Genomic DNA, 16,569 nt, shown 5'->3' with positions numbered 1-16,569 from the left:
GGGTAGATACGGGGTCATCGGGTCGTCCCACGTGAGGCTCCCGGTTAATCCCCGTTTTACAGATGAGGGAACTGAGGGAACAGAGAAGTGAAGCGACTCGCCCACGGTCACCCAGCTGACAAGTGGCGGAGCCGGGAGTCGAACCCACGACCTCCGACTCCGAAGCCCGGGCTCTTTCCACTCAGCCACGCTGCTTCCCCTTCCCCGGGACTAGACCGTAAGCTCCTGGTGAGCAGGGAGCGTGGCTAGAGATAGCAGCGTGGCGCAGTGGAAAGAGCACGGGCTTTGGAGTCAGGGCTCATGAGTTCGAATCCCAGCTCTGCCACTTGTCGGCTGTGTGACTGTGGGCGAGTCACTTAACTTCTCTGTGCCTCAGTTCCCTCATCTGTAAAATGGGGATTAAGACTGTGAGCCCCACGTGGGACAACCTGATTCCCCTGTGTCTACCCCAGCGCTTAGAACAGTGCTCTGCACATAGTAAGCGCTTAACAAATACCAACATTATTATTATTATTATTACCGACTCCGTCGTGCACCACTCCCCGGAGCATTTAGTATGGTGCTCTGGGCGCAGCAGAGGCTAAATAATAATAATAATGATGATAATTACGGTATTTGTTAAGCGCTTCCTATGTGCCAGGCACCGTACTAAACACCGGGGTGGATACAAGCAAATCGGGTCGGACCCGATCTCTGCCCCACGTGGGGCTCCCGGTCTCAGTCCCCATTTTCCAGATGAGGTAACCGAGGCACAGAGAAGCGCGGCGACTCACCCGAGGTCACACAGCGGCCAAGCGGCGGAGCCGGGAATTAGAACTCACGACCTTCTGACTCCCGGGCCCGTGCTCTACCCACCCTGCCGCGCCAGCGCCGCCGGATCGAGGGGCTGACACGCTGTTTCTCCTCCGTAGCTGTACGACGGCGCAAGTGAAAATGCCAGTTTGGTAGGCGAGTTCTGTGGCTCTTCCATGCCAGCTTCGTTCCTCTCCGGTGGGAACTTCCTCACCGTGAAATTCGTCAGCGACGGGTCTCTGGAGCGGCCAGGCTTCAACGCCACCTACGCCACGCTGGACCGTGAGTAAAGGTCGGGGGACGGAGAATCAAAATTTAACGTTCTCAAGTGCCAGTCGGTGGCTCTCGTGGAGTCCGGAATTGGGGTTCCACAGATATTCCCACATCACCTGAGCAATTTTGCTGGCACGGTGTCCGTTCGGTGCTGCGTGTCGAGCGCCGTTCTAAACTCTGGGGTAGATACGAGGTGATGGAGTTGGACACGGTCCCCGTCGCACACAGGGCCCGCGTCTAAGTAGGAGGGGGGTCGGGTTTAATCCCCATTTTACAGTCGAGGAAAGCGAGGCCTAGAGAAGTTAAGCGGCCTCCCTCTACACTGTAAATTCATCGTAGGCCGGGGAGGTGCCCGCCAGCTCGGTCATATCGTATTCATTCGTTCAGTCGTGTCTATGGAGTGCTTACCGCGCGCGGAGCGGAGAAGCGGCGCGGCTCAGTGGAAAGAGCCCGGGCTTGGAAGTCAGAGGTGGTGGGTTCGAATCCCGGCTCCGCTTGTCAGCTGGGTGATTTGGGGCGAGTCACTTAACTTCCCTGGGCCTCAGTTCCCTCACCCGGAAAATGGGGATGAAGACTGCGAGCCCCATGAGGGACAACCTGATCACCTCGTATCTCCCCCCCCCCCCCGGCTCTCAGAACAGTGCTTTGCACACAGTCAGCGCTCAACGGATACCGGCGTCATTATTGTTATTACTAAGCGTGCGCAAAGTACAATTCGGCGACAGATAGAGACGCTCCCTACCCCCCGACGGGCTCGCGGTCTAGAATAATAATGTCGGTATCTGTTAAGCGCTTACTCTGTGCAGAGCACCGTTCTAAGCGCTGGGGGAGATACGGGGCCGTCAGGCGGTCCCACGTGAGGCTCACGGTTAGTCCCCATTTTACAGATGAGGGAACTGAGGCACAGAGAAGTGAAGTGACTCGCCCACCGTCACACAAGGGGGGAGAGACAACAGAACAGATCAAGTCGGCACCGCGGCCCTCCCTCCGCCGCACAGCGTCACGGCGGCGGAAATCCCAGAGGCTCGGTCCCCGTCGGCCGGGCCGGCCTGACTCGCGACGTTCAAGACGCGCTTCCTCGCCAACCCTCTCTCTTTCCCTTCAGTGCCCTGTGGGGGAACTTACAACGCAACCTCCGCCGTGCAGACCACGCGATCGCCCCGGGTCCTCGGCTCCGGGCTGTCCTTCCCCGCCTGCACCTGGGTCGTCGACGCTCCGCCGCGGCGGCAGGTGAAGGTGGCGGTGCGGGAGTTCCGGCTGCGATCGGAGAACTGCGCGCAGAACTTCCTCCAGCTCCGGGACGCCCTCGAGGTAGGCCGCGAGGAGTCCGACCCCGCCCGCGACGCCGGGGGCGGGGGGGGGGGGTGGATCGGCGGTAGGCTGCCTGGGTGGGCTGCCTCCCCCCGATATCTTCTCCGGTGACCTGGTGGTAGCCTTCAGAAGTCCTACGGGTCAATCTTCTGCAGATAGCAGAGGAGGGAGCAGAGCAGAGACGCAGAGTAAGGCGAGGAAGGAGTGGAGATGTCTCCCACTAATAATAACGTTGGTGTTTATTAAGCGCTTACTACGTGCAGGGCCCCGTTCTGAGCGCCGGGGGAGATACGGGGTCATCGGGTCGTCCCGCGTGAGGCTCCCGGTCGATCCCCCGTTTTCCAGATGAGGGAACCGAGGCCCAGAGAAGCGAAGCGACTCGCCCACGGTCCCACGGCCGACGGGCGGCAGAGCCGGGAGTCGGACCCGTGACCTCCGACTCCGAAGCCCGGGCTCTTTCCACTGAGCCGCGCTGCTTCCCCAACCCACTAGCGTCTTCACCAGAGGGTCGTGCGCCGGGAACTGAAACCTTCCATCCTGAGCGGGCCGCAACCCTCCAACCGCTCCTTACCCATCCCCCCCTTGGAAAGCGGTCTCCGGGGGATTGCAGCTCAGTGGAAAGACGCTGGGCTTGGGAGTCAGAGGTCACGGGTCCGAATCCCGGCTCTGCCGCTCGTCAGCTGCGTGACCGTGGGCGAGTCGCTTCGCTTCTCTGGGCCTCAGTTACCTCATCTGGAAAATGGGGATTAAAACTGTGAGCCCCACGTGGGACGACCCGATCACCCTGTATCTCCCCCGGCGCTTAGAACGGTGCCCCGCACATAGCAAGCGCTTAATAAACACCAGCATTATTAGAGAAGCGGCGTGGCTCAGTGGAAAGAGCCCGGGCTTGGGAGAGAGAGTTCGTGGGTTCGAATCCCGGCTCTGCCACCTGTCAGCTGTGACGGTGGGCGAGTCACTTCACTTCTCTGGGCCTCAGTTCCCTCATCTGTAAAATGGGGATTAACTGTGAGCTTCGCGTGGGACGACCTGATCGCGCTGTATGTACCCCAGCGCTTAGAACGGTGCGCTGCACGTAGTAAGCGCTTAACAAATACCGACATTAGTATTTGAAGAGGGAAGGGGTGGAGCAAGGGGTAGGATTCATTCATTCATTCAATAGGATCTATTGAGCGCTTACTGTGTGCAGAGCACCGTACTAAGCGCTTGGAACGGACAAATCGGTAACGGATAGAGACGGTCCCCGCCCTACGACGGGCTTACGGTCTCCTCGGGGGAGACGGACGGACGAGAACAATAACAATAAATAGAATCGAGGGGATGAACATCTCATTAAAACAATAGCAGATAAACAGAATCGAGGCGATGCACATCTCATCAACACAATGAATGGGGTAATGAAAATATACACGGTCGAGCGGACGAGTACGGTGCTGAGGGGAGGGGAAGGGAGAGGGGGAGGGGCAGAGGGAAAGGGGGGAAAAGAGGGCTTAGCTGAGGGGAGGTGAAAGGGGGGTAGAGGGAAGCAGAGGGAGCAGAGGGAAAAGGGGGCACCCAGTCTGGGAAGGCCTCTCGGAGGAGGTGAGCTCTGAGTAGGGTTTTGAAGAGGGGAAGAGAATCAGTCTGGCGGAGGTGAGGAGGGAGGGCGTCCCGGGACCGCGGGAGGACGCGGGCCCGGGGCTCGGCGGCGGGACGGGCGAGAACGGGGGACGGCGAGGAGGCGGGCGGCGGAGGAGCGGAGCGTGCGGGGTGGGCGGTGGAAAGAGAGAAGGGAGGAGAGGTGGGAGGGGGCAGGGTGATGGACAGCCTCGAAGCCTAGAGCGAGAAGGAGGTGGGAGAGGTGAGAGCCGGGGACGGTGAAAAGACTCCAATCAGTCAATCAATCGATGGTATTCACTGAGGACTCGCTGTGTTGAGAGCATCGTCCTAGGCACTCGGGAGAGTTACGCTACGTCTGAGGAGGGGGGTGTTCCCCGGGGAGTGGGAATCGAAGAGAGCGGTTCTGAAGAGAGAGAACTTGGCGGTGAGCCTCGGTGGTCAGGAATTCCCTCTCGCTGCAGGTTCTGGAGAATGACGTTCTGGAAAGATGAATGAGGCGGTAAAGTTGCGTAGACTGGAGAGGGGAGGGTGGGAACTGGAAGAGCAATGAGGAGGCTAATCCAGTCCGGAACATACTAGGTGAGTAGCTGTTGGAGAGCAGAGGAAATGTGTAGGAAATGAGTGACGGATTCTACGTGAGAGGTCAGAGACAGTGAAGAGATGCAAGCGATACCAAAACTGCGAGCTTCCGGGAGAGGGAGAATGGTGGGGTTATTCACTGTCGCGGGAGAGTTGGGAGAAAGGGTTGGATGGGGAGGAAAGGGTCGGGATATCTCTGAGGAGAGGACCCGAGTCCAGAGGAATGGCGACTGGTGACATCTGTGCAAATACAACTCCCCCGGCATCATCTCCAGGCCTCTCTCAGTGTCCCTAAGTTCCTTCCTCCCCCGCGGACGGAGCGGTCTTCGCCCGAGACTCGGAGCAGCGAAGCCCCGTTCCCTGGCTTGGGGAAGGGGCGTAGATCCCCAGGCTAGCAGATTCTCATGGGAAAGCCAGCAGATGGGATTGCGGGTACAATGAAGCTCCCGCTGAGCTCAAGGAGAGATTGCGTCTTTCTCGTTTCAGAGTTACCAAAGCCTCGGGCGCCGGTTCTGTGGCCAAGACGCCTCCGCCGTCCACGAATTCTACTCCTCCGGGCGTACGGCCGTGGTGGTTTTCCGGTCTGACGTCTTCGATGATGACAACGGAGTTACTTTTACCTATCAGGTGGCTGGTGAGTTGGTCTCTCGCTTACCTTCACTTAAAGTCACTTAACTTCTCTGTGCCTCCGTTACCTCATCTGGAAAACGGGGAGGAAGACTGTGAGCCTCACGTGGGACAACCTGACTACCCTGTATCTACCCCAGCGCTTAGAACGGTGCTCTGCACCTAGTAAGCGCTTAACAGATACCAACCTTAGTATTATTGTTATTCTCTCTCCCAAACCTGCTCGGATCCTCAGCACTGAGTCGGTTTGGCTTCTGGGGTCCAAGCTGAGTGGGCTCTTTGGGGATACAAGCTGAAGAAATGACTAAGTCCAGCCCACTGAAACTGGAAGCACAATGATAACGATGACGACGATCATTTAAATGCTTGCTACGTGCTAAGGACAGGGGTGGTGAGATGGGACTCGGGAACCGCGCTTATAATCTACACTGGGATCGCAGTCTACCTTAGGTCCATTTTACAGATGAGGAAACTTAGACCCGGAGTGGCCTAAAGTCACACGTTAGGCCAGTGGAGGAACCAACTATGACTCAAACCTGGCCATCCTGGCCCCCGGTACCCTTTCCGTGAGGCTACGCCGCCTCCCCGCGTGGAGGCTTTCTCCAGACGGAGGTTTTCTCTGCCCAAGTCCCGCCAGCTCCTGAATTTTGGGGAGGGGCTATTTTGCCAAGACGTAGAGATGAAGTTCTCACGAATCAGTAGAAGCAACGGAACGTGTTTAGCATTTACAGGATGCAGAACACCGTACTAAATGCTGGGCGAGAATGTGCAGGCGGGAATTCGACATATGAGTTTATGTGATTAAGGGTTCCGTTATCCGGTCCGCGGCCCTAGGCAGCCACAGAGCGCACCCCCTCTGCTTATTAGGGGGTTTTAGGCGGACCCAGGCTGCCCGGGCCTGGGGGAAATAGCGGCTCTCGCCGTTTGACGTCCCCTCGTTGGTTTCCAGATCCCCAGCCTCTCCCAGAGAGCCTGCTGCTCACCTCGGAGCGGCCGGGAGCCAGTTCCCCCGCCTATTCCCGCTCAGGCCTTTCTGTGACCGGGTGGGGAATGAGGTCCCCGACCCTGACGAATGTTCTTTTCCCACCGAAGACTGTAACCGCGAATACAGCCAAGGATTCGGCTCCCTGCGGAGCCCCGGCTGGCCGGCCGCATACAGCGACAACCTGGACTGCGTCACCGTCCTCCGCGCCGCCCCGAACGACACCATCGCCCTCTTCTTCCACTCGTTCGCGGTGGAGCCCACCACTGGGTGCCAACATGATTTCCTAGAGGTAAGGGGGCTAGGGGGCACCTGGGCACTGTGGCCCCCTGCCCCCTCAGGACAGAGGGCGAGGTGATGCTGAGGGTCCTTCCGCTAATGACCCTCCTTCTGGAGTCGGGAGCCAGCGGGTTGGGGCTCAGAAGGAAAGGGCCCTCAGCTGGGGGGAAAGCCGCAAGACCCGTCCCGCCCCCCAGAAAGTGTCCAGACGGGAAAACCTTACTCACCCGAGACCACATCGACACCTCTCCTACGTCAGTCGATCGACGAGTGCTATTTACGGAGCATTTACTGTGTGCGGAGCCCTGGACTCCGCGTTTGGGAGAGAACGGTACAATATCGTTGATGGGCATGATGTCCGCCCACGAGGGACTTACAGTCGAGGGAGGAGTTTACAGTCCACCGATTCTTTCGGGGAATTTTTTTCTGGCCAAACGCAGAACGGGTGGGGACAGAGTCGAAGCCCGTGACCTCAGAGAAGGGGGCAGGGCGGGGGCAGCAGCAGGAAGGCGATGGCAGAGGGAGACGAAATCCATCGGACGTATCTCCGGAGCACTCGCTGTGTGCAGAGCACTCTACTAAGAACTTGGGAGAGAACGCTATAACCGAGTCGGTAGGCACGTTCCCTACCCACGGGCGAGACTGTAAGCTCGATGTGGGCAGGGAATGGGTCCCTCTATTGTACACTCTCAAGTGCTCTGCCTACAGTAAGCGCTCGATAAGTTTGAATGAATCGACGACCTTACAACCTAGAGGGTCCCAGCGTTCCTCGGAGTGCTTGTCAATGAAACTGCCTCGTTTGGGACTGGGGCAGAGGATAGGGGTGGAAGGGCGAGGGGAAAGAGGGTCCGCGGGGCGGCGGGTCAGGGGTCGGGCTTTCCCGTTCCAGGTGAGGAACGGCAGCGACGAGGGGGCCCCGCTGCTGGGGAGGTACTGTGGAACCGAGCTGCCCAACCCGATATTCCCCCGAAACCACGTCCTCCGCCTGCGCTTCAAGAGTGATGTGATCCACTCCAGGAGCGGGTACCAAATCACCTGGACCTCCTCTCCTTCCGGTAAGCGGCGGGCCGAACCCGGCGACGGCAAAAGGAGAGGGCAGAGGGACCCGAGGGGCCCGCCGTGGGTTTTAGTACGAACTGTGACTCACCACAGTTTAGTTCTACTTTAATCTCGTTAGTATAAATTTTTAAACACGTTTTACACCGTTATTGGTTAGGTCGAGTCAGTCGTATGACCGCGGTGGCTGGCACGAAATTTACCGACTCCTATTGATTATGACTTGTTCAAACTTGCGTTTACTGACTAATTTTTATCACTGCTGCGTCCTGTGGGGGTGTGGCTAGGGCAAGATGTTGTGGGCTACTTTAGTTTACCGGCTCTCCCCTTCGAAGGGAGAGGGGGGAGGCCGAGGCCGAGCCGTGTCGGCTGTGCGGTGGGTGGCTGATGCCTCTGGAGCCACGTTTCCCCCAGCCCCCTAAATGTGGGGATTCCTCGAGGTTCAGTTCCGGGTTCCTCCATCTACCCCCACTCCCTCGGAGAACTCGTTGGCTCTCACGGCTTCAACTGCCGCCTCTAGGCGTTGGATACCCAAATCCCCATCTCCGGCCCTGATCTCTCTCCCTCTCCGCAGTCTCGCATTTCCTCCCGCCTTCGAGGCATCTCTCTCGTCCCTTCACCTCAAATTGAATATCTCGAAATCCGCACTTCTCATCTTCCCACCCAAACCCTGTCCTCCCCTGACTTTTCCGTCGCCGGAGGCGGGGCCACAGCCCTTCCTGTCTCCCGGGCCCGTCACCTTGGCGTTAGCCTTGACTGCTCTCCCTCGTTCAACCCCCGTATCCAGTCCGTCGCCCGATCCTGCCGGTCCCACCTTCCCGACATCGCTGAAATCCACCCTTTCCTCTCCATCCCAACGGCCACCGCGTTGATCCGATCACGTATCCTACCCCACCTTGATCACCGTATCGGCCGCCTTGCCGACCTCCCTGCTTCCCGCCTCTCCCCGCTCCGGTCCATCCTTCGCTCCGCTGCCCCGATCATTTCTCTAAGGAAACGTTCAGGCCACGTTTCCCCGCTCCTCAAGAAACTCCAACAGTTGCCCATCCATCTCCACAGCACGCAGAAATTCCTCACCGTCGGCTTTAAAGCACTCGGTCACCCCGGCCCCTCCTAATTCACCCCAGTTCTCTCCTACTTCGAGCCAGTCCGCGCATTTCACTCCTTTAACGCTCACCTTCTCACCCTGCCTAGCCGATCCAATCCAGTCTCTTCTATCTCTCCGCTGACCTCTCATCCACGTCCTACTTCTGGCCCGGAATGCCCTCCCTCCTCGTGTCCGACCGACGGTCACTCCCTCCCCGTTCGAAGCCTTACTGAAGGCGCGTCTCCTCCCACTAAACCCTCCTTTCCTCCTCTCGCTCTTCCTTCCGTGTCGCCCTGACTCGCTCCCTTTATTCATCCCCCCTCCCAGCCCCGCACCACTTATCTACATATCTGCAATCTATTTATTTCTGTCGTCGTCTCCTCCCTCCACCACAAGCTCGTCGTGGGTAGGGAACGTATCTGTTTATGGTGATATTGGACTCTCCCCAGCACTTGGTACAGTGCTCTGCACCCAGTAAGCGCTCAATAAATACGCCCGAGCGAGTGAATGATTCGGTGAATGAATAATCGATTCGAGATTGGATACCGTAGTCCTCTAAACTCTAAGCTTGTTGTGGGCAGGGAATGTGTCATACCGTACTCTCCCAAGCGCTTGGTACGGCGCCCCGCCCACGGCGAGTGCTCAATAAATACGACTGACTACTCGGAGAGTCAAGTCCCGAGGCGAGGCCAAAAGGAATATCTCAGCGCTCGAGGTGACGCCTGGGTCGATACGGCCTGGAGAGTTTGGATAGTCGGGAAAGGCTCCCTGAAGCCTTCGGCCGCATTTTCCCGACAATAATGACAAACCGGGATCTGTTAAGCGCCCACTAGGTGCCGGGGACCGTGCTGAGCACTGCCATCGCCTGGAACCAGGGGACAGCAGTAAATCCCTTCGGCCCTGTCCCCTTTCGCTCCAGGCTGCGGTGGCCCCCTGTCCGGGGACACCGGCTCTTTCGCTAGCCCCGGCTACCCCGGCTCCTACTCGAACGGCACCCACTGTGAGTGGACCATCACGGCCCCGGCCGGGTCCGTCGTTACCGTCCGCTTCGATCTCGTCAGCATCGACGACCCGGGGGACTGTGTCCGGAACTATCTGATTCTCTATGATGGACCCGATGCCGACTCCGCGTCATCCGGACCCTTCTGCGGGGCGGTGAGTGGCCGGTTCCCGGATCGCGCGGAAGTGAATGTACCGTCGATGAAAAGGAGGAGGGTTAACAGCGGGGAGACCGGGGTGCTCCGGTCCCTGCTGCGGGGAGAGGGGAGAGGCTGCCTGGCTCACCTGCTGCTGACTTTTGGCGTCCAAGGTGCTTCCGGCTCTTCAGTATCCATCCCCGGCCCGGGAGCCAACGGGCCTTGGGAGGAACGGCTTGGGGTTGAGGGAAATTTCGGGGAAGAGGGTGAATGGGATTCCACCGCTCAGGTGGTTCAGACCCAAGCTCAAACCCAATGCAGAAGGAAGGGCCAACAGGGTGGGGATGTGAGCGGTTCGGGCAGGGAGAGTCTCTTGGAGATGCGATTTTAACAGGGCTTTCGGGATGGGGAGAGCGATGGCCTGTGGAATAATAGTACCTGTGGCATTTGTTAAGCGATTACTATGCGCCAGGCACCGTACAAAATTGGTCGGACCCAGTCCCGGTGTTCCACATGGGGCTCACAGTCTCGATCCCCAATTTACAAGTGAGGCACAGAGAAGGTGGCTCTGCAGACGGGAGGCGGAGCCAGGAGTCGAACCCATGACCTTCTGACTCCCAGGCCCGTGTTTCATCCATGACACCGTGCTCCCTATGCCTGGAAGGGGGATGCAGTTTCAGGACAGAGGATGAGGGGGATAATTTTTGTCCCCTTGAATCTATCTATCGCCATTGTTCCCGTCTGTCCGTCTCCCCCGATTAGACCGTCAGCCTCTATCTGTTACCGATTTGTCCATTCCAAGCGCTAGTACAGCGCTCTGCACATAGTAAGCGCTCGATAAATACTATCGAATGAATGAATGAATGAATGAGGGCATCCCGACAGAGGTGGCAGTTTCTTCAAGCAGTGTGAGGGAACGAGTTCTCCGAAGAAGCCGGTGTAGATGGAGAACAGGAAGGGAACCGGACCTGAACCTCGAGGGCACCGACGGTTAGGGGTTGGGAGGCGGAGGAGGGGTCTGCAAAAGAGACCGAGGACGAGCGGCCCCAGAGAGAGGAGGAAAACCAGGAGAGGACAGTGGCAGTGAAGCCGAGATTTGATAATATTTCCGGGAGAAGGGGATGGTAAACAGTGTCGGAGGCAGCTGAGGGGTCGGGAAGGATTAGAATGGAGCAGGGGCCATCGCTTGCCACGGATCTGGCAAGAAGGACGTCGTCGGTGACCTTGAAGAGGGTGGATCTTGTGGAGTGAAGGAGGATGGAAGCCAGTTCGGAGGGGGGCGTCAAGGAGGGAATTGGAGAGGAACTGGAGAAAACTGGAGTAGACAACTCGCGCAAGGAGTTTGGAGAGGAACGGTAGGAGAACGGGTGATAAGCGGACGGAGCCGCGGGGTTACGGGAGGGATTTTCCTAGGATGCGGGAAATGTGGGCGTGTTCGAAAGGGCGAACGGTTGAAGATAGCGGTAGGGAGGGAAGAAGGGGGCAAAGGCTTTGAGGTCCAAAGGGACGGGGTCGGATGCGCAGATGGAGGGGGTGGATTTGGAGGGGAGGCCGGAGAGCCCCTCGAGGCCCCGCGGGGAAAGATGGTCACGCTGCTTGACTGCGGTAGCTCCGGGGACACATTTATACCACTGAAAACCTAATTGATTGCGTCGTTCCGTCCTTTCAGGACACGGACATGGCTCCGTTTGTTGCCGCGTCGCATCGGGTCTTTGTACTGTTCCACGCCGAATACGTCGTTTCGCCCTCAGCATTCCGGTTGTCCTGGACCAGCTAAACGGCTTCAAAAACTCGCTCTGCCACCGAGACATTCAGCCCGAGAGTTGTCGCTTTAGGAAATCAATCACCCCACAAGTTAAAGGTGACGCCACGGCCCGACCGCGTCACCGGGAGCCCTAACTTTTCTTTGGGCCCACAGGAAGGAGTGCACGTCTGTTGGCACGCTTTCCGTTTTTACTCTGTTTCTTCACTATTCGAAATTAAAAAAATGGTCGCGAAAGAAGCAAGCTTTAAAAGGAAGAGGGCGATGCTGTTATTTAAATCTTAAAATCACGAGGAGTTGAAGGACAATTTCTACAAGGAAGAGCTGTGCAGCAGAAAATAAACACAAACAGCTTCATAAAACGGTGCCATCGTTTGTTTTTTTTTTCCAGAATTTCCGTCCCGTGATGATTATGGGATTTTTTTTTAATGGTGTCTGCGAAGTGTTTATTATGGGCCAGGCACTGTACGAAGCACCGGGGTACAGACAAGCTAGTCAGGTTGGACAGAGTCCACGTCCCTCCCGGGGCTCCCCGTTTTAATCCCCATTTCACAGATGAATCCCACGCGGAGTTCCAAGTCTAAGGAGGAGGGAGAACACGTATCAGATTCCCATTTTAAAGATGAGGAAACTGAGGTCCAGGGAAGTTAAGTGATGCGCCCGAGGTGCTGTGAAGCCCGCGTGGGATAGAGAAGCAGCGTGGCTCAGTGGAAAGAGCCCGGGCTCGGGAGTCAGAGGTCGTGAGTTCGAATGCCGGCTCCGCCACTTGTCAGCTGGGTGACCGTGGGCGAGTCACTTCTCTGTGCCTCAGTTACCTCATCTGTAAAATGGGGATTAACCGCGAGCCTCACGTGGGGCGACCCGATGACCCCGTATCTACCCCAGCGCTTAGAACAGTGCTCGGCACGTAGTAAGCGCTTAACAGATACCAACATTGTTATTATTATTATTACTGCGTCTAAACCGATTAGCTCGTACCTATTCCGGCACCCAGGACAGTGTGGAGCAAGAATTAAAATGCGGGTCCCGTGACCTCCGGGCCCAGGCTCTTTCCACTGAGCCACCCTGCTTCCCAATGTGTTCAGCCAATCCCGTGCGTCCGTGCATCGGGGATAATTTGAGATAAAGTAGCTTTGATACTCATATAAATGGAATTAATGATAATCATGTCGGTATTTGTTAAGCGCTCACTACGTGCCGAGCGCTGATCTAAGCGCTGGGGCAGATACAGGGTCATCGGGTCGTCCCACGTGGGGCTCACGGTCTTCATCCCCATTTTTCAGATGAGGGAACTGAGGCACCGAGAAGTGAACTGACTCGTCCCAAGTCACCCAGCTGACAAGTGGCGGAGCCGGGATTCAAACCCGTGACCTCTGACTTTCGAGCCCGGGCTCTTTCCACTGAGCCGCGCTGCCTAATTAATTACAATTATCGATATCATTAATCATATACTTAGATAAATAAACATTAAATTATTTAATATTTTATGTCGAATTTTTAATCGCTATCCTCCATTAATATTTTATAGTATAACAATACACGTATATATTTAATATAAATGATTATCGTTGATTGCATAATTGATCGTATTCATGATTATATTAGATACAGATTAATACTGACACCAACCCTAACGGGACGTTAAATCAATCTACCGGTGGCATTTATTTATTGCCATCGGTTTTGTCCGTCCGTCTCCCCCGATTGGACCGAAAGCCCCTCGGTGGGCGGGGACCGTCTCTATCTGTTGCCGAACCGTCCATTCCCAGCGCTTAGTACAGTGCTCTGCACATAGTAAGCGCTCAGTAAATACTATCGCGTGAATACCTCCCTAACGCTGGGCACGGCCGAGAACGGCAGCAAGACTTATTTCCTGCCCTCCGGGAGCTGACGGCTCTGCCGCTTGTCAGCTGTGTGACTCGGGGCAAGTCACTTAACCTCTCCGAGCCTCAGTTCGCTCATCTGGAAAATGGGGATTAAAAAACCGTGAGCCCCGCGGGGGACAACCCGATGACCCTGCATCTCCCCCAGCGCCTAGAACGGCGCTCTGCACATAGTAAGCGCTCAACAAATACCAAACATCAGGATTTTTATCAGTGGGAGAGAAGGACGAAAACCCTTCCCGGAAAGTGAAAGCAGAGGGAAGAACGAGGCTAAGCAGGGAGCGGCCCACCCGTATCGGGATGAAACAGCTGAACAAATAACAGGATACACAGATAAAAGTATCAGCGACGTGAGAGCCAAGAATGGGACTAAAAGACGAGCGCTCAGGGTAGATGACGGCCCGACTCGATTTACATTCTGTGCGCCGACTGGGGAAGGCTTTCTGGAAGAGGTGGGATTTCGGGAAGTCTTTAAAGCTGGGAATGTTGTGATTTGCCGCCCCTGCTCTCGTCCGTCCGTCTCCCCCGATTAGACCGCGAGCCCGTCAGAGGGCAGGGACCGTCTCTGTCTGTTACCGATTGGTCCATTCCAAGCGCTCGGTACAGTGCTCCGCGCATAGTAAGCGTTCAGTAGATACCGTGGAACGAATGAGCGGATTGGGCGGATTTGAAAGGGACGGTGTTTCCAGGTGGAAGGTCAGATGCAGCAGAGGCAAGGATGTGGAAAAAAAATGAAGAAATAAGGAGAGGAAAAGGGGAAGCGGCGTGGCTGAGCGGAAAGAGCCCCGGCTTGGGGGTCAGAGGTCATGGGTTCGACTCCCGGCTCTGCCACTTGTCAGCTGTGGGACCGTGGGCGAGTCACTTCACTTCTCTGCGCCTCAGGGACCTCGTCTGTAAAATGGGGATGAACCGTGAGCCTCACGCGGGACGACCCGATGACCCCCGCATCTCCCCCGGCGCTTAGAACGGTGCTCTGCACATTGTAAGCGCTTAACAAATACCAACATCACTATTATTATGCAGCAGAGGCAGGGATGTGAAAAAAAAATGAAGAAATGAAGAAATGAGGAGAGTAAAAGGGGGAAAAAAATTGCTATACTCATAGAGGCTCTGGCTGGATGGGCCTACGAAACAGCTAGATCGGGTGTAGGGATGACACCAGGGTTCCCAACCCCGGAGAGTGATTTATTTTTTTTCAGTCGTGCGAATAAACACGGCTGATTTTCAAAGACTCTTTTACTGACCTATTAAAAGTGGCAGAGGGAGGCCGAAAGAGGCGAGCGGGGAGTTGGGTGAAGAAGATTTGAGAGCATGGCACAAAATGGATACGCAAACAGAAATATAATAATAATAATGCTGGTATTTGTTAAGCGCTTACCATGTGCAGAGCAGAGGTAGTTAGCTCATCACCAGGAACCGACGCCGGAACCCTAAGCGACGCAAGAAATAATTTTCATCGGACAAGAATTTACTGCTTTCATCTAATCCTACCTAGGATCCGACCGAGAAAAAGAAGGCTTCGCCGATCAAATTTTCTTCGGCCCAGGATATACTCTCATCGTTTCAGCGCTTTGTGCACCATTTTAGCGCCTGTGCAACTCCACTTCTTGTGCGTATCAGAGGAGCGGCGTGGCTCAGTGGAAAGAGGCCGGGCTTTGGAGTCAGAGGTCATGGGTTCGAATCCCGGCTCGGCCACTTGGCGGCTGTGTGACCGTGGGTGCGTCACTTCACTTCTCGGTGCCTCGGTGACCCCGTCTGCAAAATGGGGACGAAGACTGCGAGCCCCACGTGGGACAACCTGGTTCTCCCGTGTCTACCCCGGCGCTTAGAACTGTGCTCCGCCCCTGGTAAGCGCTTAACAGATACCAACATTATTATTACAATATCACTTTTCACGTTACGTTATCGGAGCGTTTTTCCTCCCGTTCGAAAGTGACGTCCATCTTTCCCACTAGATAATAAGCTTTCTGGGGGCGAGACAGCTTCCCTTCTTCTATTCTACCCTCCCCAAGAGCTCAGTACGGTGCTCTGCGTAATAATAATGATAACCGTGATATTGGTGAAGCCAAACTGTGTGCCAAACACCGTTCTAAGCGCTGGGGTAGATCCGAGGTGATCAGGTCGCCCACGTGGGGCTCACAGTCTTAATCCCCATTTCGCAGATGAGGTCGCTGAGGCACAGAGAAGCGAAGTGACTTGCCCAGAGCTGCCGAGGGGGCGGAGCCGGGATTAGAACCCACGACCTCGGACTCCCGAGCCCGGGCTCTGTCCGTTAAGCCCCGCCGCTTCTCTACGGTAGGTGCTCAATTCATTCGGTAGTATTTACTGAGCGCCCACTACGCGCAGAGCACTGCACCAAGCGCCTGCGATGGACGCCTCGGCAACGGATCGAGACTGATCCCGGCCCGACGACGGGTTCACGGCCCAACCGCGGGCCCGATCCGCGCTATCGATCAGTGTAGGAACGGAACTGGGAAGACCGGCCTGTCCTCGGGGAGATTGTTTACGGTGAGTTACCACGGAGTCCTCGCGGGACAGAAGAGGGATTTTAAAGGCGGGGCGAACGTCGGAGCAGACCGGACCCCGGGAAATGAATGGCCGCGGAAAGCCCAGCTTGGCCCGGGGCGGTGGCGAGCGGGACTGTTCCTCCGGAGTCGAAGTTTTGGGAGACTGGGAACCCAAGAGACGGATTCCAGGCATCGCAGGTGGAAAAGACGCTGGCACGACAGGGGACAATCAGTCCCACAGGCGACGTCATCGGGCGCCCCGGTGTAGACGCCGGGACGTTCCTCGTTTTAGAGATTCTGCGCCGGATTTCGCCGCCTGGTCGGTAGCGCCGGCATCTTTCAGCGGCTGCCGCAGGGGCCGACGGCGAGGCTAGGACGTCAACCCCGACGCCCGTGTCACCGGGCCCTCCGTGGCTCAGTGGAAAGAGCCCGGGCTCTGGAGTCAGAGGTCGGGGCTTCGAATCCCGGCTCCGCCACTTCATTCGATAGTATTTGCTGAGCGCTCACTATGTGCAGGGCGCTGTCCTGAGCGCTCGGAATGGCCAAATCGGTAACAGATAGAGACGGGCTTACGGTCTAATCGGGGGAGAGGGACAGACGAGAGCGACGGCAATAAATAGAATCAAGTGTGACGGTGGGCAAGTCACTTCACTTCTCTGGGCCGCAGTGACCTCATCTGGAAAATGGGGATGAAGA

The 16,569-nt window shown here is 56.6% G+C and overlaps 1 protein-coding gene across 1 annotated transcript in view; it reads left to right on the top strand.

Annotated features, from left to right (window-relative positions):
* CUBN (cubilin) overlaps positions 1-11,845 on the top strand; it is a 215,101-nt gene extending 203,256 nt beyond the window's left edge. Inside the window, exons 61-67 of the mRNA XM_029077265.2 lie at positions 912-1,074; positions 2,171-2,376; positions 5,041-5,188; positions 6,274-6,455; positions 7,332-7,497; positions 9,505-9,740; positions 11,391-11,845. Of these exons, the coding sequence (XP_028933098.1) occupies positions 912-1,074; positions 2,171-2,376; positions 5,041-5,188; positions 6,274-6,455; positions 7,332-7,497; positions 9,505-9,740; positions 11,391-11,498 (1,209 nt within the window). The 3' untranslated portion in view covers positions 11,499-11,845. The remainder of the gene's footprint in view (positions 1-911; positions 1,075-2,170; positions 2,377-5,040; positions 5,189-6,273; positions 6,456-7,331; positions 7,498-9,504; positions 9,741-11,390) is intronic.
* The last annotated feature ends 4,724 nt before the right edge of the window (positions 11,846-16,569 follow it).

This window comes from Ornithorhynchus anatinus, chromosome 13, assembly GCF_004115215.2.
Source record: "Ornithorhynchus anatinus isolate Pmale09 chromosome 13, mOrnAna1.pri.v4, whole genome shotgun sequence".
NCBI lineage: Eukaryota > Metazoa > Chordata > Mammalia > Monotremata > Ornithorhynchidae > Ornithorhynchus > Ornithorhynchus anatinus.
Note: the sequence above shows the minus strand (reverse complement) of the source record. Positions and strands in the feature narration are given on the sequence as shown.